This window comes from Podarcis gaigeae (genome assembly GCF_964106915.1).
Source record: "Podarcis gaigeae genome assembly, chromosome: 8".
In the NCBI taxonomy this organism is placed as follows: Eukaryota; Metazoa; Chordata; class Lepidosauria; order Squamata; family Lacertidae; genus Podarcis; species Podarcis gaigeae.
Window position 1 is genome coordinate 19,597,497 of NC_139684.1, and position 24,850 is coordinate 19,622,346.

The 24,850-nt window shown below is 46.8% G+C and overlaps 1 protein-coding gene and 1 long non-coding RNA gene across 5 annotated transcripts in view; one reads left to right on the top strand and one right to left on the bottom strand.

Moving 5' to 3' along the window:
• ACAP3 (ArfGAP with coiled-coil, ankyrin repeat and PH domains 3) overlaps positions 1 to 24,850 on the bottom strand; it is a 146,946-nt gene that overhangs the window by 35,223 nt on the left and 86,873 nt on the right. For 2 of the 4 annotated variants that reach the window (XM_083752550.1, XM_083752552.1), the window contains exons 9-12: positions 21,874 to 21,948; positions 18,780 to 18,791; positions 1,820 to 1,932; positions 1,134 to 1,185 (exon numbers count right to left, since the gene is read on the bottom strand). In XM_083752550.1, the coding sequence (XP_083608676.1) occupies positions 1,134 to 1,185; positions 1,820 to 1,932; positions 18,780 to 18,791; positions 21,874 to 21,948 (252 nt within the window). The remainder of the gene's footprint in view (positions 1 to 1,133; positions 1,186 to 1,819; positions 1,933 to 18,779; positions 18,792 to 21,873; positions 21,949 to 24,850) is intronic. The other 2 variants (XM_083752551.1, XM_083752553.1) reach the window with 1 other exon arrangement.
• Positions 1,155 to 12,661, top strand: LOC310850934. Its single transcript, XR_014567490.1, has 3 exons — positions 1,155 to 1,236; positions 10,203 to 10,311; positions 12,555 to 12,661. It is a non-coding gene; the product is annotated as an uncharacterized lncRNA (long non-coding RNA).

A 24,850-nucleotide genomic window follows, 5' to 3' on the forward strand; every position in this document is an offset into this window, starting at 1 on the left:
AGAGAAATGATCAGAGTTCACAGACACATTCCAGGCAAGGGAAAACACGGACAGTGAGGGCTGTGGCCTAGGGAGATTTGCGAGGGCCAGGCAGAGAGGTTTGGAGGGCCAGATTCAGGCCCCAGGCCTGAGGCTCCCCTTCCCTGGTCTGAAGCCTTAATGCTGCGCTGGAAGGGGAAGAAGAGTGAGGTGGGGTCACTGGGTGTCGGATAGAGAGCCCCCATGGGCTGCTACTAGCCCAAGGGCTCATGGTTGCACACCCGATTAAATGAGCATGCATGGTTGGTGGCTACCAACTGTAGCATACCCCACATGTTGGCAGAAATACAGATAAGGACTCCCTCAGCAAAGGAGACAATAAAAGCTGAGTTTTCCATTTTTCTGAAAAGAATGAGCTGGGGTTCAAAGCACATGCTGTTTGCTTTGGGGAGAACTGATGCTGCTACCATTTTTGTTACCTGGCCTGAGGCTTCCACAAAAGACAAGGGATACACTCCCCCAATAAATAAGATATGGTTTTTTTAAAGTGTATGTTGCCCGGGGCTTCTCAGAAAGGGGTAGCCACAAATGTGAACAGTTATAGTAAGGCTGTTGGAAGATTTGCCTTAAAAATATTATTTTCATTTTGGCCCTAATTTACGTGGTAAAGCAGAACCATTAGATTCTACTCTGGAAAATTTGGAAGACACCAATACTGAATTATTATTGCGATTGTTATTATTAGATGTATTGCCCACCCTTCACCAGCAGGTCCTAGGGCAGGTTACAACTAAAATTCAGTATGAAAAGCAGTTAAGACAAATCACAGTCACAAGAATAGGGCGGGTCCCTCAAAACACACACATGGGGCATCTTCAACAATCGCCAAAAGCTGTATGGTGAAGAAGCCAGAAGCACCCTCTGGGGGGAATCTCACCCACCCGACTCTTCTCTGTGCATGTACAGTGTGGGTTGCAGAACCAAAAATTAAAATGGATTCTGCCACTGGCTCTGAACACATGTAGTGTGGAGTCATTCAATCTGTCTGATCTCTCGTCCTAGTCCACATAGGATGGCTCGACAATCCCCTGAACAGTAAGACATCCAGAGAAGCCAGCTAATCCACTAATGTCATCAGAGGCAACCTGGCTGACCTTTAGCTTCTTCTGGTAGACCAGCTGGCTGTTCTGTATGGAGAACCATCTCCTGAGGAAGAGAGAAAGAAAAAGAGAAAGAGAGAGAGAATTGAGAAAGGGTGTGAGGATAAATTTTATTCGTTTGTTTGTTTGTTTGTTTGTTTGTTTGTTTGTTTGTTACATTGATATATTCCAGCTTTTCCTCCAGGGAGTTCAAAGTTGGAATTCAATGGAACAGAATATTCTGCACCATAAATTGTAAGCTGTAGAAATTAAAATTAAAATTAAAATTAAAATTAAAATTAAAATTAAAATTAAAATTAAAATTAAAATTAAAATTAAAATTAAAATTAAAATTAAAATTAAAATTAAAATTAAAATTATTTTCATGGGAGAAAGGTGGGATAGAAATACAATTAAATCCTCCTCCCAACATTCCTATCCTCCTTTTCCCCTGGAGAGCTCAAAGTGGCAGTACACAGTTCCTTCCCCTCCCCATTTTATCCTCTCAACAACCCTATGAGGTAGGTTAAGCTGAGAGACTGTGGCTGGCCCAAGGCCACCCAGTGAGCTACAGTGAGTGGGGATTCAAACCCTGGTTCCTCAGATCCTAGTTCGACACTCTAAGCACTACGCCACCACAAAAGTCTCTCTCACGCATGCATGGTCATGGCTTTTCTGGAAACACACTGATCCCAACGTACCGGTTCCAGGTCTTGAACGCGTTGCTCGCTCTCTTGAAGAGGTACCCTTCCATCACCACCCCATTGGGGGCATCGACGTTGAATTCCACTTTGGAGTCATCGTAGGAGAAGTCCTATAAGCCCAAGGCAAGCAGAGATGTGCCATCAGCAGGGATGAGTGAATCTGTCAGTTTTCATTTCTCTCCGTTCCTCCTTTTTTCCACTCTTCAGCTTGCCATACATACACATCAGTTTGTGACTTGCTTTTTAAAAGACAAGTCCTCATGAAAATTCAGCAGCCTCTTACCTCATATTTCTCCTACGAGATACATCTTTGCATGCGATTCTGCCTAATTTGCCCAAAGCAATTTCCCCTAATAATACTGGGCTGCCTGCACTCTTTACACCTCGTGTGTGCATTTCAAAGCATACGACTTGGCTTGAGAACTGCACTGCAAAGGTTGGAGAAGTGTGATTCTTGAAGGATTATGGTTCACTTCTTCCCAATCTCTACATGTGGCCCTCCTATATTTTAAGGGAAGGGTTCCAGATCAGCGCCAGTGCATTTGCTCTGTGTTGTTGCTGTTAAAATTTCTATACCACCCTAAATCCGCAGGTCTCAGGGTGCGTCGGAAAGTCCCAGATTCACTCCCAGGTGGGGCTGGGAGAGATTCCTGCCTGAAACCCTGAAGAGTCACTGCCAGTCAGTGTTCTTCAACCTCGGTTTCTCATATGTTATTGGACTACAACTTCCATCATCCACAGCCAGCTTAGCTAGGGATGATGGGATCTGTAGTCCGCCCGTACATTGGGACTCAAGTCTGAAGAACACTAGTGTAAATGATATTGAGCCAGGTAGCCTGACTTGGGATAAGGCTACTTCCTCCATCCCTGTGAGCGGGAGAGGACGGGTGGTCAGGCTCTGGGCCTAGCCATTTCTCCTTTAAGTAGCCAGCCGCTGAAGAAGTATTTTGAACTTGGAGCTTTATTCAAAGTTCTGGTGTTAGACATTGCACCACCGCCTCCTTTATCTGCAAAACAAATGCCACCCTAGATGATGGGAGGAGGAGCACGGTGGGGGAGACTTATAGGCCAGGTCGGCTTCTGTTTAATTGGAAGCTCCCTGGCTCTAATTGAGCACCAGGCTGTCTTTCTGAGGCCATGACTCATCCCACTGCATCCCTTCATCTCCTGTCCGCCTTCTTCCCTTTATTATGACACCTTCCTGGTGAGCCAGCATCCCCCAGCATGGAAATAACTCATCCTAATGAGAGTGAAGTGCATGTTGCCTAGCAACCAGGCTTCGCTGGGGCCTATAATGCGCCGAGCGGGCAAAAAGGCACTTAAGTTAATGGTTGCCGTTGCCTTGATATTTGTCATTCTTTGTGGTGCTGGGCCTTAAAAAAATAATTAAGTAGTGTTGTGGGGATATAACACACCCTCCAATTCAAGAGCGAACAATGGGGTGGGGGATAATTGGTACTGTGAAGACCCAGCCTCAAATTGTTAGTCTTTATTATCTGGTGACATTCACACCTTACATTTAAAGCATAGTGCTTTATCCTGGGAACTTTAGTTCACCCCTCACAGAGCTTGAATCCATCCCTGGCACCCTTAACAAGCTACAGTTTCCAGGATTTTTTGTGGGGATGGGACCATATGCTTTAAATGTTTGGTGCAAGTTTGACGCCAGATGCAAAGCATGTTTCTGTTCTGCACTGCAAATTAAACTAGTTCAAAAGCACTTCCCTCTCTGCAGGGAACTATAGTTTTGGGGTTTCTTCTGACAGGATTGTCTGCACGCGTGTCAAAATTGCAGCACTCAGAATCCTTTGGGAAAGCCGCCATTAATCCATGCAAATTAATAGGCAATTAATGTGGCTCAAATTATGACTCTAGTTCTTTATTTAAAATCTTACGTTTACATCCTCCCAAACCCAGACCAGGCTTACGGTCCTTCGGACCAGACCCCTAAATATTTTGAGGCTGATCTTTCAAGTCATCTCAAGGCAGATTCCATACAACACCACAGAACAAAATTTCCACAAAATTGTGCAAGTTAAAACCTCCATCGTAGCTCTACGAACATTTCAACCAGGTCAACAGCAATACCTATAAATGCCTTTTGAAGCAAAGACTGCCAAAAGTGGAACAGATTGTCTTGGATGTTGGTAAACTCTCGTTCATTAGAGGCTTTTGAACAGAGGAGGAAGGCAAGTGAGGACTTGTAAGAATATAAGAGCCCGGCTGCTGGATCAGGCCAAAGGCCCATCCAGCCCAGCCTCTGTTGTCACAGTGGCCAACCAGATAGAATCATGGAGGCTAGAACACTTGCCGGAGAAAAAGGTGACCAATTAATAACAATCACAGAATTGACAAGTTGGAAGGGACCCTGAGTGTCATCTTGTTCAACCCCCTGCAATGCAGGAATATATGCAGCTGCCCCATTTGGGGATCTAACCTGCAACCTTGGCATTATCAGGACCAAACTCTAACCAACTGAGCTATCAAGAGCCTGGGTAGCTCAGTTGGTTAGAGTGTGGTGCTGATAATGTGGTGCTGATAATGCCAAGGCAGCTGCATATATCTTTGGGGAGCCCAGAACACCCCTCTCCCCACTTTTGATTCCCAGTAACTGGTATTCATAGGTGCTACTGCCTGAAACAGAGAGGCAGTGCATGTCCCTTGTGGCTGGTAGCCATTGATAGCCACGAGCCTGTCTAAAATCCATTCAATGCCATCCTAGTCGGTGGCCATCACTTCATTGGATGTTCCCCCCAATTTCTAGTGTTATGAGAGAGGGAGGAGAACATCTCCCTACTCACTTTCTTCACACTGGGTGCCAGCCAACTAAAAACAACTCATCATGCGGTATAAACTGTAGGTGAGGGACCACCCCACTGAATGCTCTTTGGTAAAAGCCTCATTAGGAAGAAGCAAGCGTCAAACATGTCAGACAGAGAGAAGAAAGGGGGCAGGCTTGCTAGCAGCTCAATGCTTGCAATGCTGGTGGGGGTTGAAAAAGAATGCAATGGAGGAAACACACAGAGGAGGAGATCGGAGCAGAGACGGTGAGGACTAGAATCTTGAAATTGATTGTGAAAGTATGGCAGAGAGCCAACGTTGGGAGAGGGAGAGAGTGGTGGTGGTGGGGATGATCAGTAGTGACTGGAGAAAATTGATAAAAGTGGAGGTCCAAGCTGAAATCTTTGATGTGGAGAAGGACCAAAGATTCAATATTGCAAAGCTGAGGCTTAAAGAAAGCAGGCCGCCATCCAGAAAACACACAGTCAGAATCTCCTGCCAAATGCCCAGCTGTCATCTGTCCTTGCTTTCATGTCATATCAATAAATGTCATGCCAGCATGCACATTCACACACACACACACACACAGACACACTTTCTCTACTCCAGGCGATCTCTGCTTTTCCCTTTTCCATACTGATTTGAATTTATATATCCAAGGGTGCCTAGCCTAGCAATGAAAGCTTTATTATTATTATTCAAAAAGAGCCACTGGACAATGGTTTCCTTGGGAACCCTGAATGCCCCCTACAAAGAGGCACCAAATTCCCAAAGAGGCAAGCAAGTGGCTCCTTCCCACTGTTGGGATGGAGATGTTTCTGGTGCCTGCCCTGCTTTCAAAATACAGCTACGGTACTTTCAAACTGGCCAATGATGAAGCAGGAAACGAAACCAAAGAACAGAGGCACAAATCGCCTGCAATGGGGATATTTAAAAGGTTCACCATTCTGTATTTCAAATGCAGGCAGTGAAGAACCAGAACTCTTCGCCAACGCATTGCTAGGGTCAAACAAAATAAACAAAGCAATCAAATAAGTCCTGGAGCGAATGATGCTTTTTTGTGAGTTGGAGTGCTCAAATATTTTGGGGGGTGTGTGCCTCTTATCACTTAGCCACCTGCCATTTTGATGTTTGTTTGTTTTTTACAGAAATCACATAGTGTTTGTTTGTTTGTTTTTCCAATTGAAATAAACAGAAAAAAGGCTTTAAATCAACAAAGTGCCTTAGTACAACTATATACCATTTTTAGAAGGCCATTGGGGTTAGGTGGTGGGGTGAGAGACGTCATTTGGTTAAGTCTAGGGACAGAATAGAGGAAATTATGGATTTCCTCAAAGGCCTCCCTTGGGGTCTCAAATTTCAGTGGCATCCTCAACTATGTGAAAATCCGGTCCGTCCACCCCCCCATTCCAAAGCATAGTCATAGAACATTGGAAGCCTCCTTTCAAAGAGCCAGACTGTGGGTCCATCTACCTCAAGGGTCAGCAAACTTTTTCAGCAGGGGGCCAGTCCACTGTCCCTCAGACTTTGTGGGGGAGGGCAGACTATATTGGGGGGGGGGGGGAATGAACGAATTCCTATGCACCACAAATAACCCAGTGATGTATTTTAAATAAAAGCATACATTCTGCTCATGTAAAAACACCAGGCAGGCCCCACAAATAACCCAGAGATGCATTTTAAATAAAAGGACACGTTCTACTCATGTAAAAACATGCTGATTCCCAGACCATCCATGGGCTGGATTTAGAAGGCGATTGGGCCAGATCCGGCCCCCAAGCCTTAGTTTGCCTAGCCATGATCTACCTCAATATTATCTATGCTAATCAACAGAGGGTTTCCAGGATTTCAAGACAGGGAGACTCTCCCAGCTGCACCAGGAAATGCCAGGGATTGAACCTGGGACCTTGTGCATGCAAGGCAAATGCCCTACCACTGAGCTATGGCCCCTTCATTGAAAGGGAACTTGAGCACAATTAGAACATTGGTAGAGTGGTGTCCTATGCAGAACTGGTATCTATCAACTGTCATGAGCTTTAGTGATAATGCTTTCCTTGAGGAGCTCATAGACTCTTTTAATTCAACTTTAAAAGACAGGAACAGCAATGCTGGGTTAATTCACACCAGGGGTCAGCAAACTTTTTCAGCAGGGGGCCGGTCCACTGTCCCTCAGATCTTGTGGGGGGCCGGACTATATATTGGGGCGGGGGGGGGGAATGAACGAATTCCTATGCGCCACAAATAACCCAGTGATGCATTTTAAATAAAAGGACACATTCTACTCATGTAAAGACATGCTGATTCCTGGACTGTCCATGGGCCAGCTTTAGAAGGCAATTGGGCCGGATCCGGCCCCCGAGCCTACCCACAATTCACACCTCCCTTACTTTAAACTGCTGCACTAGGATTAAGTAGCTATTAAGTTCTTAGAGAATCTGCTTTGCATATGGAAATTCCCAGGTTCCCCCCCCCACACACATCTCCAGGTAAGGCTGGGACAGAACTCCAGAGAACTGCTGCCAATCAGTGTGGACAATACTGAGCTAGATGGACCAGCGGTCTGACTCGGTGCAAGGCAGCTTCCTATATTTCACTGCATTATGATCATTTAGACTCACCAATACCTTTCCACATGCTTCAGTCTGCTAACTGGTATAAGTGTTAACGGCGTAATTGCCTTGTGGGCGAAACCCTCGCCTTAAAACATCACCACATGCAAGAAGGAGTGGATAAACTCCGGAACTACTGACCCTTTGAAAAATGCATGAACTAGCTAGTGTAAGAAGGTGAAGAGGCAGCAGCTTCTGAAGTCCCTCTCTCCCTCTCTTCCCATTCCTCGTGGCATCTACCACAATCCTAAACATTGGATGTGGCAGGTCAGCTCATCAACTGCATATGTGAAGTCATCCGTGCATGAAGAGAAAGTAGCCGATCACATTCAATAAGGATTATGGCTGGGGGTTTTTCCTCTTTTTTTGTTGTTGCATGAAGCATAAAGACAAGCTAAGAGGAGAGAGGGGCAATCTGTAGTCTTTAGGTCTTCTGGAGGCCAGTTGCAGAGAGCATACTGGATCCCTCTATTCTGTATAGCTCTCTCATAGAATTGTAGAGTCAGAAGGGTCCCTGAGGATCATATAGTGCAATGCAGGAATTATGCAGCAGTCCCATAAAGGGATTGAACTCGCAACCTTGGCATTATCAGCACCACAGTCTAACCAACTGAGCAATCCCTTGCAGGCACAACTTATAAAACTGACGGGATCATGGACTATAAAATTTCAGGATATGGGTGGGAGATGCAAAATTTCATCAGGCATTGCCCTTGGGCATTCACAGTTACCTTTACATCCATAAGGACTAGAACCTTGGGTTTTGTTTTTAAGGAGAGCTGAAATTATCAGGTACTGAAAATTGGACCAAGTGCCAAATTTTGTGCTTGAACAGTGCAATCCTGAGATTGAGGAATATCACAATCCTTCTCTGACATGCGATCTGTCGCACATTGATCTTGCTGCTGCATCTGCACTGAAAACATCTGCCATTATTTTATTGAAGCTACATACCTTCTTCCCTGAGCTATCCAACTGAGTTGTTCTTATTCTGGTTCATTGGACAACTGATTTTGCCTTGCTTTAAATTGTACATCTCGGCATATCATTTTAAATGAAACTTACTATAGGTTGTATCCAATGCTAGTTGTGCTCAGAGTAGACCCCCTGAAGTTAATGAATGTGAGTAGAACTTAGCTGGTTACAACCATGTATGTGTGTGTGTGTGTGTGCGCGCGCACACACACACACACACACACACAACTTCTACATGTGTAACATTCATCAGCAGTGCCACAGGTTCCATGACCCTGGCTTAGGGAAAGGCTGCTGCTCAGTGACACAACACAGAAGGTCCCTCGCTCGGTTCCCAGAATCTGTAATTGCAAAAGAATCCTTCACCCAGGAATGCTGTTGTTCCAAAAATATCACAGCTCACTCTACTCAAGGCAGAAGATTCAGCTCACCCCTTCTACACCCTTCCTGCTTCAGAAGACGACTCTCCCATCACCCTCAGACTCTAGAGAGGACTGCCCGGTAGCTTCTCTTGCTCCACAGCCAAGCAGGAGCAAATGAATGCAGTATCACTGTAGAGATCACAAATCGCTCTCCCAAGGTGGAAGCCACACTGGAGAGCCAAGCCTTTTCCCAAGCAAACTCCAGCCCTTTGCTGAGACAACATCTTTCTCTGGCTCAGTTAGCAGAAGGCACTCGGAGCTATCCATGGTGCTGGCCGCTGCTTACTGGAATCTGATTTCACTAAGCCAGTAGCAATCCAGCTTGCCCCAGCCTCACTCAACCCACCTGGCAATACTTCCAGCCTGCCTGACGTTGACCTGACCTACTTGGCTGCACCTGAGTGACTTCAACCTGAAGTTTCCCAACTCAACTCACCTTCTTCTATTGTGGACCCACGAAACAGGATATGTATTAGGTGATAAAGAAGGGGAAAAACACTCACTTGTGACCATTGAAAGCCACTGATTGTTTGCATACCCTAGATTCCTTTTGGAAGGAAGGGTGAGATAGGAATGTAATTGCAAATAAATAAACCTCTATGCGAAAGGGGCGTCTTTAGTTGTGATTCCTGAATACTAGGGGTTTGGACTACGTGACTCTTAAGGATCCCTTCCAATTTTATTATTCTGAATCAGAATGAATTGCTTCCAGCTTTCCTAGAGGCTTTCTATTCTATAAATTTACTACTGGGCATTCACACACTTTCTCTCTGGGATCACATGGCTATGTGCACAAAAATACAATCCAAAATACAAAATACAAAATACAAAAATACAGAGTTATTTCTGCAAAAGCCAGCCATCCTACAGACACACACAGGGAGACACATGTGCACACAGGCTTTTCCACATGCCTGCTTGTTCAGCCACATGGACCAAGCAGGGATGACATAATCCATTGTGCTTTTGTTTCTTTCCCTTGAGGAATGATCAATCACACACACACACACACACACACACACACACACACATCCTATCCACATGCCTCGCTCAGTCCCGTTATCTGAAAAAAAGAGCTCCTTGCAGACCAATCTGGCGAAACACTCCATCTAAGCTTGGTGCTGTCTGAGTTTTTTCATCACACCTTTTAAAAATAAAAAGCGCTCTTCCATCTCTGCCCCCCCCCCCATTTGCAACACCTTTGCAGCACAAAAATCAACACCCACATCAGCGAGAATGTGTTTGGTGTAAACGTGTGATCGGAAAACAGAGAGAACCTGTTTTTGTTTTTTAAAAACCCCAACCAATCACACATTAGTTGTCGTGGGAGAGAGCCCACCTCCCTGCATCCCCCCCCCCCCCCAAGGCTGCAGCCAGAGACATTTTGTAGGAAATGCTACTCATCCAATTAAAGAAAGAAACAAAATCCTGCAAAAATTAAGGATTCTTAAGAATCTCACCCACAAACTCACAACACGTGAAGCCACCTTATGCCGAATCAGAATACTGGTTTGATCCTGCTTAGAAACATACACTCTCCAAGGTCTTTCATAGACCCAATACCTTCTCCTTCCTCAAACTCTTCTTCTTCAGTGTGCAATGATCAGAAGACAGATCTCTGTCTGAAGGAGCTTACAATCAAAAAAACCTGATGCAAGAAGGGGAAGCAGATGGGGACACCCACCCGAAATTTAATCTCCAGGTTTGTTAATCTACAGACCATTGCATTTCCCTTCCCTCCTGCTTCCCCATCTGTCAAGGGACCAGTGAGCTTTGCCTAAGGGTGGAGACAGACCTGGGTAACGGCTGGATTTTAAAAAGGGTTTTCAAGTATGTTGGGGAGGGGGGGTCACCCTTGTAAGCTTCTTCTTCCCAGCAGGACAAGGTGCAACCTGAAATCAGCATAGCATCTAACAGGTCCTCCTTTTTGTTTTGTTTTGCTTTGCTTTGCTTCTCTTCATTCCATTTACATCCCACTTCCTCCAAAGAGCAAAAGGGTGTGATACACAGCTCTCTCTTTCCCTGCCAGGTAGGCTAGGAGACCCAAAGTCAACTGGTGAGCTTCATGGCTGAGCTGGGATTTGGTCCCTGGTCTACCAGGTCCTAGGTGCTCTCACTAGTGTGGTGTAGTGGTTAAGAGCAGTGGACTCGTAATCTGGTGAACCGGGTTCGATTCCCTGCTCCTCCACATGCAGCTGCTGGGTGACCTTGGACTAGTCACACTTCTTTGAAGTCTCTCAGCCTCACTCACCTCACAGTGTTTGTTGTGGGGAAAGAAGGGAAAAGGAGACTGTTAGCCGCTTTGAGACTCCTTAGGGTAGTGATAAAGCGGGATATCAAATCCAAACTCTTCTTCTTCACTACTACACCATACTGGTGAATAATGCCTGCTATCTCTTTCCATGTTCCAGCTGAAGACTATGACCAAATGCAAACTCCCTGGCCTCTCTCTCTCTCTCTCTCTCTCTCTCTCTCTCTCTCACACACACACACACACACACACACACACGAAACACACATAGTGTTTGCCATTTAGCCTGACAAAGAATTCTGAGGAATTCAAAAAGCTTACACACTCATTTGGTACGCCCGATTTTGTGCCTGTATACAGAATATGTATGTTGGGTTCACGAGCCTGGAATCTTTGCCAGTGTCAATGGCAAGGACCTTCCACATTAAGAGCAGATCCACACCACAAGTTTGAAACCTGTCCAATGCACATTGAAAACATGTGACACTCCCCCCCAAAAAAAAAGAATAATAGGAACTGTAGTTTTCCCTTGTGGAACTACAATTTCCAAGCACCTTTAACAAATGAAAGTCCCCAGGTTTCTTTGGAGGTAGTCATGCGCTTTAGCAGAAGCAAAATGGGTTATGCATTCCCTGTGTTTTGGATGTTCTTTACATATATGGTGTGGATCTGCTTTAAAGGACAGACCATAATTCATCAGCACAGCATGTGCTCTGCATGCTGAGAGTGCCAGGCTCGATCCCCAACCTCTCCAGCTAAAAGACAGCAGGTGATGGAAAAGGCAAGTTCATTCTTCGGCACATTCTGTTAAAGGATCTCAGTCAGTGTGACACAATGGTTAGAGCACTGGACTAGGACCTGGGAGACCAGAGTTCAAATCCCCACTCAGCTAGTTTCTCATTCTCATCCTAACCTACCTCACAGGGTTGTTGTGAGAGTGAAATGGGGAGAAGGAGAAGGATATACACCACTTTGAGCTCCTTGGTGGAGAGGTGGGATATAAATTGGTCAAATTAATTGAGCAGGTGATGGGGAAGGCCTTTCTCTGCTGCAGAGCCCACAAGAGCCTCTGCCAGTCAGAGCAGGCAATACTGGATGAACAGTCTAACCTGGTATAACACAGCTCCCTATGTTTCACATCCAAATACTGCGCATTTGCCACATCCGCTTCCAAAGCCCCAAAGGAATATTATAGCATCAAGTTACAAAAACACACACAAAGAGAGAGTCAATTGCAGCAACATCCAGATCTGTCGTTTCTGGACAATGAAAGATTTAAAAGGGTGGATCCCGAACTCAGACTATGTAGATTCTATACAAAGCTGCAGAAGTACAAACACCCAACTTGGTTTTGTTACATAACTAAGGGCCCGCCGATACCCAGGTTAATGTGGATCGTGAGCCTCTTTAATTCTCCCTCGTTCTCTTTCCATTGCTGCTGTCCCACACTCTCTAAGTCCACTTTCCCTATGCTCTGAAAATCTGAATAGGAGAGCTACATCAGTTGCACAGGGAGGCTCCAGATTTAGGGAGAAGAAAGTGTGGGGCGGCAGCAGCAGTCGAGAGGAGAACGCGGAGTGGACGAGGAGGGATTAAAGGAGGCTCAGGGGTTCGCCATCCCCATTAAGCCGAGCTATGGAAGGGTCCTAAAAGCTGAAGGTGTTGCCAACCCCCTAACCCTCCTCCTTTTACAGCCCTCCAGCACCCTAACCCTCGCGACAAAGGGAAGGGAAGGCAGCATGCAGTTGCATCCCGAAGCCCGGCTGCATCTCTGGAGTTCCGGAGAAACAGTCCCTTACCAGAAGGTACTCAAGTCTGCCAAAAATCTTCATGACCCCGCCGTTTCGGCTCTGCGCACGAATCTCTTTTCGGGACACTCTCTGGAGTGGCAGTGTTGTACGGCACACCTCGAGATCGGAGAGATGCTCTGCCCCCCTCACTGCCAACACACACATACACACACACACTGCTTTTTTTAACCCCTCCCACTCCCGTTTCGCTCTGCTAGGGCCCGGACCGCAGGGTTCTCTGTCTCCAGCCTGTGGACCACCTGCTCCATCCCTCCTCCTCTTCCCTCCCTCCCTCCCACCCTAAGGATAGTGGCTTCCCTTTCACAGCCGATCAGCTTAGCACAAGGGCTAATTATCATACAGCTGTCGCCTGGAGATGGAGGGGGGTGCAGAGAAGATGCAGTGGGGTTTGACAGGCAGGGGGAAAACTCCACCGTGTGGCCTTTGACCCCGCTTTGGAGGGACTCGCCGAGCTTCTACGGAAAGCCACTTCCTACCAATATTGCCTTCCCTCCTGTCCCACCCTGTTCTCCACCAGCCCCCCAGCCCCCGTCCACCCACAGCAAACCCATTGGTGGGATGCCACCTGCGGAGACGGGGACCCCCTCCTTGGCCAAGCCAAAGCTCTGACTGCACCCTGTTGGAGGAGGATGATAAAGCAATGCGCCATATGGCCAGCCCAGTTAAGTTATTTATTTTCAAAGCCTCCCTCCTAAATCAACCTGACGGGTGCTGCCCCGGCGCACAGATACTCTCTCCTTGTTCCCATGCATTCACGAGCCAGGCAGTTCTCCAGCCATCCCAGAAGTCCTGGAAGAGGACCAGGCCCCTGTAGTGGAATGCGCCACCCATCAAATGGCATGGGGGGGACGGACGGTGGAGGGATGACAGGACCCCTTCCAGTAAACACTGGAGTTTTATTATGCAAATATATTTTTTCCCATCAGCTGTGTACCTTCCCGTTTCCTTTTATAATTTAATATTTAATTGCTGTCACCACTGCAAGTTCTTATGGCAACAGGCAGGTAAGAAATCTAATATTATAACTAAATAAAAAATAGGCATTCGATTTCCGGCATCAGCATTCCCTGCCCTCTCTCCCTTCGCTAACAAATTGTTTAGCCTCCCGCCCTCTGATCCGTCATGGATACACTTAATCCTTTATAAGACCGTAACAGCAGCTTTGCCAGATCGGGGCCAATGTCCACATTAACTGCAGTAGCTAAGCAGAACCTCCAGGTTGAGAGGCAGTCTATTTTGGAATTCTAGATGCCAGGACGACCACGAGACGCCTGACAGGAGAAAGAAGAAGTCTCAATTCCCATGCTCTGCCACACGGGGTTGGCAACCTCGGAGCAAGCACCAGATAATGGGGGTTCTACTCCAGCAAAATCCAGAGGGCTGCAGTTTGCCTACCCATACTCTGCAGCAGGGATGGAGAGCCATCCAACCTGAGGCACACGTTCTATTCCAGTCAGCCTTCCAGCAGCCACAGGCCTTCCCCACTTTCCTGTGCTTAAAGGTAAAGGGACCCCTGACCATTAGGTCCAGTCGTGGCCGACTCTGGGGTTGCGGTGCTCATCTCGCTTTTTTGGCCGAGGGAGCCGGTGTACAGCTTCTGGGTCATGTGGCCAGCATGACTAAGCCACTTCTGGCGAACTAGAGCAGCGCACGGAAACGCCGTTTACCTTCCCACCGGAGTGGTACCTATTTATCTAGTTTATGAACAACGCTGCAAACCCAGAAGTAGGTGTTTTGGTTTGTGAACTTTGCCTTGGAAGCAGAACGTGTTTAGCTTCCCATTGAGTGTGTCCCATTTGTAAATTGAGTCCCCCAATGCTATGGGAAAGCACGCCTTGGTTTAAGAACGCTTTGGTTTAAGAATGGACTTTCGGAAAGGATTTAGTTCGTAAACCAAGGTACCACTGTATTTGGGAGAAATGCAAGCTGCATAGGAATTTCTGAGCTAGCCAATGCAGAACGGCCATGCCAAGCTGGGGCTGTTAAGAAACAACACAGGCCACTAAGGGCCATTGGCAATGCTGTCCTCCCCCCTTGCCTTCAGGTGTGAACAGAGACTGGGGGTTTGAAAGGTTGCCAGGGTAACTGGGTGTGAGGTGTCAGGAAAAGAGAGGTTTGTTGTTGTTTTTTTTAGCAAGGTGGTCTGGGAAGAAGGAGGAGGAAGAAAGACTGGGATCCATCTTGGGCAGGCTGGCTGAAGTCTGGCTGGGAGAGATGCTGTAAGAGACAAGCCCCTCTTGAAATGACCATGTTGCAAGATCTGGACACCTTACGTGCAGACTGAAGGTGTAAATAGGTGAATAAACCATATTGGTTAAAGCTACGACATTTTCCCACTGTGTCTCAATTCTCTAAAGGGAAAGAGACCCCGGGTGATCTCCTGGAACCCGCAGGAATCTTGCGGGGAGTGGGGGTGGCACAAAACTATTGTAACAATAGCCACTATGGCTGGTGCCTGCTTACAGCCTTAAAGGTAAAGGTAAAGGGACCCCTGACCATTAGGTCCAGTCGTGGCTGACTCTGGGGTTGCGGCGCTCATCTCGCTTTACTGGCCGAGGGAGCCGGCGTACAGCTTCCGGGTCATGTGGCCAGCATGACTAAGCCACTTCTGGCGAACCAGAGCAGCACACGGAAACGCCATTTACCTTCCCGCCAGAGTGGTACCTATTTATCTACTTGCACTTTGACATGCTTTCAAACTGCTAGGTTGGCAGAAGCTGGGACCGAGCAACAGGAGTTCACCCCATCGCAAGGACTCGAACTGCCGACCTTCTGATCGACAAGCCCTAGGCTCAGTGGTTTAACCCACAGCGCCACCCACGTCCCTTACGGCCTTATCCTCCATTAATTTGCCTCCCCCCTTCTTAAAAAGGAGAGAATGGCTAAGGAGAGCATAAGAAGGGCCTGCTGGATCAGGCCAATGGTCCATCTTGCCCAGCATCCTGTTCTTACAGTGGCCAACCAGATGCCTGATTGAGCCATTCCCCCCCCCCAACGTGATTGCCAGCAACTGGTATTCAGAGGCACTCTGTCTCCACGAATGCAGCCCTCGTGGCTAGCAGCCATTGAATTTTGGTGAATAATCTGCTTTTAGCCCTTTTCCCCCTCGCCCCGCCCTCAGCGTCCCCCAGCTGTCAGGAAAGTTAGCCGAAGGCTATAAAATCCAAACGCCTGCCCCCGCCAGCCTTTGCTCCCTCTCACGCAAGGATTTTATTCTTTTTGCAAGAGGGAGGCTCAAGTTGGTTTGGCTTCTGTTTAAGCGGGGCTTGTTTTCCTACAGGGCATAAATCAGCCAAAAAGGGGAACTCCTCCTCTGAGGTGCAAAGGAGCTGCAGCACGCAATCTGGAAGACAGCGGTTAGCGAGAGGACAAAAGCATCTCAGAAAGATGGCTGTCCAGGGAATACGTACAAAAGGGACCCCCCTGGGAAAAGGAAGGGAAGGACGGAGCAAGGGGGGGTGTTGGGACAGCCCCTGCCAAAAGGGAAAGAATAACTAGGCTCCTACAAAACCATCGCTATTTTGCTGATAGGCATACTGGCAAACTCTAGTTGCGCAATGAAAAGGCCTCTCCCAGATGTCCTGTTTATTGCAGATTTGGGAGCAACTCCCATCAAAAGTTCACTGTCTATTTAACTTATGATACAATGGTAGACATGTTTGCTCAGATCAGGTGTTTGCCCTCTGGGTGTTGCTGAACTACAACTCCCACCAGCCCCAGCTAGCATGGCAGCTGTAGTTTTAGCCCAGCAACATCTGGAGGGCCACAGGTTGCCACACCTGATTTAGAATTGTTATTTTTATTGCTGCTGTTGTTGAATTTGTATACTGCCTTATACCCGCGGTCTCTGTGCGTTTTATGGGCAAACTCCCAGGATAAGGGGATATAGGATTGCAGACAAGTTTTTGATGTAAGGTTCCATTTGGGAAAATCAGGCCTCTCATTCCTTCAATGGGTCTGGCAGGAATTCAACAGGTTGAGCCTTAAAGTGAGCGCTGCCACACCTAAAGCCGAAGTAGTGGTCAGAGGGGTGGCTTTCCGATGCACAGGTCACTGTCCCTAACCGAGAGGTTGCAACAGAGAGGGTGGCACGGTGTAGATGCAGTGGCAGAACCAGTATCACATTCCCTCCACTGTGCCCACACTGCACCAGCTGGTCAGGGTGGGCACCACGCTCTTCACTATGCCACGGTGCCCGCCCCTCCTGCTTCCTTCCCCGCTCCATCAGATTAATTAGGCCAACCTGATAGCATCTGCCCGATGCATCAATTCCCTGGCCCCACTTGCCAGTGGATTTCAAATTCTGTCCCGCTCTTAACTCTCAGAGTACACCATGTTCCCTTCAGGAGGCATTGCTGGCAAACCATGAACGCCCTGGGCTCTGTACCTCCTCCTCTCCCCATACCACCTGCTTGCTCAGGAACACCAGTTCACTGGAGTAAGTGGATGACAGTGGATTTGTCAATGAATCCCGTGCCATCTGCGGCCGGCTTTCTCTGTGATCCGGATTTGGGCCTAAGTGCCCCTTTTGGCACTTGTAAACATGGTTACACGCAGAGATGCAGGATAACCAAGATAACAGCTGCACGGGCAGAAGACAAGATCTGTCCATTTCAGTGTCTCTCAATTTCTCGGTTGTCCAGTGTTAAGTGCAGCTCTCCACATTTCCGTACTCCGTAGGTGATTTTTCTTTGAAAGTCCTGCTGAAAATCCACCAGCATTTTAGTTTAGCTGGGTTATATCTAGCTACCGTTCTGCTTAAAGTAGACCCGCTGAAATCAATCTATTTGTTCATTTATTTGCATTTATATCCTAACCTTTTCCCTCATTGAATTCCCACAACAACCCTGTGAGGTAGGTAAGGCTGAAAGATTCTGACTGGCTCAAGGTCACATCTAGTGAGCTTCACAGTCAAGTGGGGAATTTGAACTCTGGTCTCCCAGGTCCTAGTCTGACTCTTTAAATTATATCCCACTTTTAGTCATGTCTATGGATCAGTCACTTAGAGATAGTGCTTTAGAAGGCAATTAATAAATTAATTGCATCAATAACAGATAATAATAATAATAATAATAATAATGCCTGTTAACTTCTATGGGTATACTCTGAGTAGGACAAACATTTGCTTACACAATTTTCCTGAATCTACTCATTTTTGCAAGCAATTCCGCCTAATGCAACTTGCAGTTCATGCTATTTGTCACCAGTTATATGCATGTTTGCGCAGTTATAGACACATGTTTTTACACAGTGTTGCATCCAATGTTAGTCCTACTCAGAGCGGACCCACTGAAATCAGCGGACCTGACTAAGGTCCATTCATTTCAATGGGTGTGCTCAGAGTAAAATGTAAGTCAGTCGCGTGTGTCCATTAATTTCAACGGGTCCACTATGAATAGGGCAAATGTTGCATCCAGCCCATTTTTTTGTTTGTTTTGAGAACTGAGTTGTAAAAAAAAATGGGTGGGGGGAGGAGTGTAGATTTCAAAGGACAGCTGCATTTTGGTTTGTGTATCCTTTCAGGAAGTGTAAATTAACTGAGTTGCTCTCCTGTCTTTACATAGAAGGCAAGTTGGTCAAGGTTCTGAGGTTCAAACCTAGTGGCACTAACTTTGAGACAGAAGTCCAGCACCCACTGTGTAGAAGGAGGAGAGTCCTCAAATGCAGAAGCCATGCCCGACCACATTTTGAAGTAACTTAAAAAATAATAATACACATGACTATCTAAGGATAGATCCCCCTTCGAAAAGACCACAAAGCTCAGAGTCTAATTGCACCTCTTTTCAAAACCATCTGGACCCACAAAAGACTGCTGGACACAGAAGCACTGTGGACGCAGCAACAAGTGACTTGGGGAGAATGCTCTGCACATGTTCAGAGACACCCTTGTCAACCAACCCAACAGTTCTAAGGAAAATTAATCCTTGGCTGAGCGCCACACCAGATGGAAACAGCCCCATTCATGTTTCCCTGCACAGTCATAATCCAATCCCTCCCCTGCCAATGTTAACATTGTGAGCAGGATAGAACAAAAGGCCAAGGGGCAGTGATCTAGAGCAAGTTTCACAAGTGTACAAACAATCAGGGAACACGTAGGCTGGTACTCACCTGCAGAAGAGTCTGGGAGGGCATGTTAGAAATTGGTGGAGGAGGGAGGAAAAAGGGAGAGGAAAGAAACAGTGTTACTTAATTGGAGTTTATTCATAAAAACATCTAAGGCTGCTAGATGCAGTTTCTGAATCCAGACACCAGTGGAACTCCAAGACTCAGGACTGTGCTAATAATAACAACGGCATTCTGCAACTAACTCCATCCAAATTCTGTGACATGCATGCAGCAAACAAATGAAGCATTTGTAAAAAAAGAAAACTGTTATGCCACAATAACTATTTCTGCAAAACTTATCCCAGGTGCACTAACCACATAGATGAGCTGTGCACTGTAGCCCTCCTCCCTATCCCTGGCAGTTTTTTGCAGCAACTGTTATAGCTTTGAGCTGCTTTTCAGCAAATTTCCCCCATGCGCTGTCAAATTTTAGCTGTGCAACCATAAGAACTAGAAACTTGCTCTCTCTTTTTCTTTCTTTCCAAAATGCAAGATCAGATTCTCTGTAGGTGGAATTCTGTGAGCAACAACCAGGCCTGGCATAAGAACGCCAAATTTGCAGCCACATTTTCAGGTTATGAAAGCGGTGCGCTTTGGCGTATTTGGACAAGGGGGTTGGGGAGGTACAACATTCACTGGCAATCTCAGCAAACTGAGCTGGCAAAGATTTTACCCAAGACACCGAAGAGCCAATTGGATAAGACACTATTGGTCTGAATAGGCCAATGGGTGTAATCAGGACCTTCCTAACCCAGAGACCCAGAAACCAGGACGTTCCTAACCCAGAAACCCAGAAACCAAAACTGATCCACAGCAATTTAACATTAGCCTCCTGAATCAATGGAAGCTGCAATACTTATCGTGAGAAATAAACCCCACGGAACTCGAGAGGAATCATAATCTTTTGCTCAATTGGAATCCACAACCCTGGGATTAAGAGTCTTGTGCCCAACCAACTGGGCTATGTTTGCCACTGTTTCTGGGTCAAGGGGAACAGCTTTAAATGAGAAGTGATTTAAAATAGTGTCATTCCCATCTATCCCCCTTAACAAACTACGCTCCCAAGATGCTATTATTATTATTATTATTTGCCAGAATGTGCTGCAAATGTGCTTTAAACGTATGGTGCGCACACAGCCCAAATATCCTTTTTAAACCTCTGCTTCTTTGCCTTGGGGGATGTGAGGGGAAGGCTGGATCTAGCTTCCCACAGATCGCAGCCAGCGCTGGAGAACGCACTCCCATCTCTCTATCCCACACATCTGTCCAGCTAGCTTCCCCACCCTCCTCCTCCTCCTCCTCCTCCTCCTCCTCCTCTCATTCTTGCCAGATGGCCCACGGCTTCTCCTGCATCAGCCAGCAGATGGGGAAAGGGCTGCAGTCTTGTGGCTTCTCCCCCCTCTTTCCCCCTTTCTTAATTCTGGACCAGGTTGAAATGCCACGTTCCTTCCTTTGCTTGTCACAAGAGATCACAGCACCCCAAAGAGTCAGCGTAAGGGACTGTCAGGAGGGGAAGAGGGGAGAGCTCTAGGAAATAAGTGACTCACTTTCATCGCGTTCCCAGTTGTTTGGGGGCTTTCTTTTCTTTCCCAGACTTTGAGCCCCTATTTACTTACTCACTTATTAAATTTGTATACCACCCTTCACTCAGAGACCTCAGGGAGCTTCACAACATAAGTAAACAAAACAATAACATTAACCCCCTGTCCCACTCCCCAAAACACATTTAAAAGTACAATCCACAAAAGCACACTGCGACACCACTTTAACAAGTCATGGCTTCCCCGCTGCCCAAAGAATTATGGAAACTGTAGTTTGTTAAGGGTTCCTTGCAAAGAGGGATTGATTGATAAACTACGATGGGAGGGGAATAAGAGTGGGGAGAGTCTCCTGGCAATTCTCAGCACCCTTAGCAAACGACAGGTCCCAGAATTCTTTTGGGGAAGCCATGAATGTTTAAAGCAGCATCATAGTGCTTTAAATGGGACGCGGGTGGTGCTGTGGGTTAAACCACAGAGCCTATGACTTGCCGATCAGAAGGTCGGCGGTTCAAATCCCTGCGACGGGGTGAGCTCCTGTTGCTCGGTCCCTGCTCCTGCCAACCTAGCAGTTCGAAAGCACGTCAAAGTGCAAGTAGATAAATAGGTACCACTCCAGCGGCAACGTTTCCATGCGCTGCTCTGGTTCGCCAGAAGCGGCTTAGTCATGATGGCCACATGAGCCGGAAGCTGTACGCCGGCTCCCTCAGCCAGTAAAGCGAGATGAGCGCCACAACCCCAGAGTCGATCACGACTGGACCTAATGGTCAGGGGTCCCTTTACCTTTAAAGTCCTTGATTATGACGGGTTTTAAAAAGTCTCCGGTTCTGCCTCCTCCTCCTCCTGCTGATCAAAGCCCTGATTCCACTGCAGGAAGATCAGGGAGTGTGAAGAGCTGGCAGTGCAGTGTAGTATTTAGAGTGCCAGATTATGACCTGGGAGACCAGGAATCAAATCCCTACCTGGCCATGGAGCTCACTGGATGTGACCTTAGGCCAGTCACTAAACTACTACACGGGGTTGCTGTGGGGATTAAACAAGAAGAACCATGTGCATTTCAACCTGGTCCAGTCTTGACCTCCTTGGAGGAGTAAGCGGAGTAAAATTGCAATTAAAAAAATGAATCTCTGCTCCCTCTTCCTATGTGGCTGAGAGATCCCCACTCTTCCATCTTAGGCTTCAGATACACATGCCCAGACACAGACAGACACACAGACTGTTTCCTCCTCCTCTCAATCCAAGCCAAACCCCACTGGTGCTGTGGGGCTCATGACCGATGGTCATTTTTTTTCTCATAGCAGTTGGAAGACATCTGACTGGGAGCAACGTATTGGACAGGATGGGCCTTGAGTCTGATCTAGCAAGCCTCATGGTCTTACGCCTTAGCGCACATGTGCTGTGACAGCCCACGCATGCACACTAGCCACAAGAACAGATTGCTGCCTGGCTCTCCTAGTCAAATCCTGGGACAGAGTAAAAGGGCGGGACATCATCACCTTTGCCTACTTTCAGAAGCTTCCTTGAGCCACCAGCAATCATTCACGGCCGGTAAGACTCACCCGTTGCTGAATAAGTGCATGTTTGTGTTCCATTTCCCTCTTCTCCACAGCAGAGTCGATCACCAACTGGTCCAGCTATAAGCAAGATGGGGGGGGGGGGAAACACAGTTGTGATGTTTTCCCCTCTGTCCCTTGCTTCATGCCTCTCTAGGCTTACCTACATCAAGGGCTTAAAATGAGGGAAGATCGAAAGCACATTCGCTCTCCAAACATACGTAAAGAGTAAGCCTGTTATACTTACCCTCTGTACCTATAGTAAGTGTACTTAATAGTTATAGATGACATCCACACTATATAGTCAAAGTACCATACCCATATACCACTTTAAATAGTCATGGTTTCTCCCAGAGAATCCTGGGAACTGCAGCTTGTTAAAGGTGGTGGGAATTGTAGCTCTGTGAGTTGGGGGTGTCTCCTAACTGCTCTGGGCTCCTTTGGCAAAAAAAGGGCAAGATATAGCACACTTAAAATGGTGCATATAAACTTAACAGTGTTTAGTTTTTCTTTCGGTTGCTATATTGGTAATGTTGTTGATATTGTTTTATAGACTATAAGAGCTGTACTGATTTGTTAATCATACAATATGACTTTTGCTTCAATTGTGATGTGTTTATATTACTGGTTTTCAAATACAAAACAAAATTATACACTCCATACATCTTCGTTGCATCTTATTTCTCTTTTTTGTGATTTTTGTGTGTGATGTTTAGCTTATTTTTTAGTCGTGTTTTATAGATTGTAATTGTTTTGATTATTCTATATGATTTATGCTGTATTTGTGATATTCTATTATGTTCTGTCTTCTTGTTGCTGCTGATTGTTTGTAAGCCACTTTGGAATTCAGCCGAATGAAAGGAGGCACGGGAATATAACAAATCAAACCAATCAAATCAGTTCCCAGGATTCCTTGGGGAAGCTACCATATGATGACTGAAGCGGCATAAAAGTGCTTTAAATGTATATATCACCCGGTATTTATATACTGCCCAATAACCGGGCAGTAAACAGGTTTAAAACTATGCAAACCAGCAGACACAAACGTGAAATCTAAAACAAAATAAAACCCGTCTAAGGGGGGGGGGGGAGAGTAAAAATGTCTCTGGTTTTGCTGGCGAAGTAAAAAACTCATGTTAAGAATCTCTTGGCAGAATACTGCACCTTTTAAGACCCTAAATAGAGGCTGGATAGGCAAGGCAAGGGATGCCTCTCATCTTACTCTGAGGTCACATCCACACTGCACAATTAAACCACGCTTATAGCACTGCCAGTCATGGAATCATAGAATTGTAGAAAGTCACCTAAACCAATGCAGGAATCTCAACTAGAACATAAATGGCAGGTGCCCATGAAATCTCTGCTAGATCGACCAATGGTCAGATTTTGAACTAGGCAGCTTCCAATCCGACATATCTAATGGACTGGCTCTGTATAAAGGAAGCTTCCTAGACTCTTTTGGGATGTAGAACAGCTTGGTCCAACGGCCCCAGTTCTATCAAAGCCAAACAATCGAGTTTGCTCCATCGCTCCCCAGCCACTCCTGCCGCCCTGAGCAAGGCCAAAGACATCAAGAGAGACGCAGAAACCTTGCAGGGGCTGGCCAGGGCACAACCGCCACGTGAGGGCACCTGAGAGATTAGCACGCTGATGCTTTGCGACAGCTCTGAGGATTAGCCGCGAGGCTCTTATCCAGAGTTGACATCAGGGGCACGGACGATCCCCGCAGGGGCTTGTAGCCACAGAGGCCCAGAGGCGAAGGCCTTAAAGCAAGCATTGACAGGCCTATGGCAGTGGCTGCCAGGCCTTCCCTTCACAAGCACATCCCTACACCCCGAGAACCACTTGAAAACCGCTGAGGGTCTTGGTGGAGAGCCCTGAAATGTTTTTCCCCACTGCCTGTTGTTTCCTAGCAACTGTGCAACTACGGTGCACAGACCTATTAGAAAAGGGGTTCTGGTTATGTCGTTGTTCCTTTGTGTTTCAAGTGACTCCTTCCTCCTGTCGTTTCTTCTCCTGCTTTCACCTTCCGGGAGGACCCATGGGTTTGAAGAATGATGGAGCAGCCATTAAACGCCCCCTCCCCTCTAAGTTACAGTGATGTAGCCATAGCTGTCAACTTTTCCTTTTTTAAAAGGGAAATTCACTTATTCCGAATAGGATTCCTCGCAAGAAAAGGGAAAAGTTGACAGCTATGGATGTAGCCAACGTTGGCCTTACTTGAAGTAGACCCATTCCTGTTCAAGAACATGGCTAGAATCATAGAATCTTAGAGTTGGAAGAGACCATAAGGGCCATTGAGTCCAACCCCCTGCCAAGCAGGAAACACCATCAGAGCACTCCTGACATATGGTTGTCAAGCCTCTGCTTAAAGACCTCCAAAGAAGGAGACTCCCCCACACTCCTTGGCAGCAAATTCCACTGTCGAACAGCTCTTACTGTCAGGAAGTTCTTCCTAATGTTTAGGTGGAATCTTCTTTCTTGTAGTTTGGATCCATTGCTCCGTGTCCGCTTCTCTGGAGCTAACTTAGGTCCACTCTTCTTCTATAAGTCTGCTCCAAGAAGGATTTAGTTGGATGCAAGCCAATGTTTCCCGTTTCGTCCCAATTCTGTGTCCAGGGCAGCTGTCTACCAGCTCCATCTGGTACGCAGGCTGAGACCCTACATGCCCAAGTGTCTTGCCAGAGTGGTGTATGCTCTGGTTATCTCCCGCTTGGACTACTGCAACGCGCTCTACGTGGGGCTACCTTTGAAGGTGACCCAGAAACTACTATTATTCTAGAATGCGGCAGCTAGAGTAGTGACTGGGAGTGGCCGCCAAAACCATATAACACCGGTCCTGAAAGACCTACATTGGCTCCCAGTATGTTTTTGAGCACAATTCAAAGTGTTAGTGCTGACCGTTAAAGGCCTAAACAGTCTTGGCCTAGTATACCTGAAGGAGCGTCTCCACCCCCATCGTTCAGCCCGGACACTGAGGTCC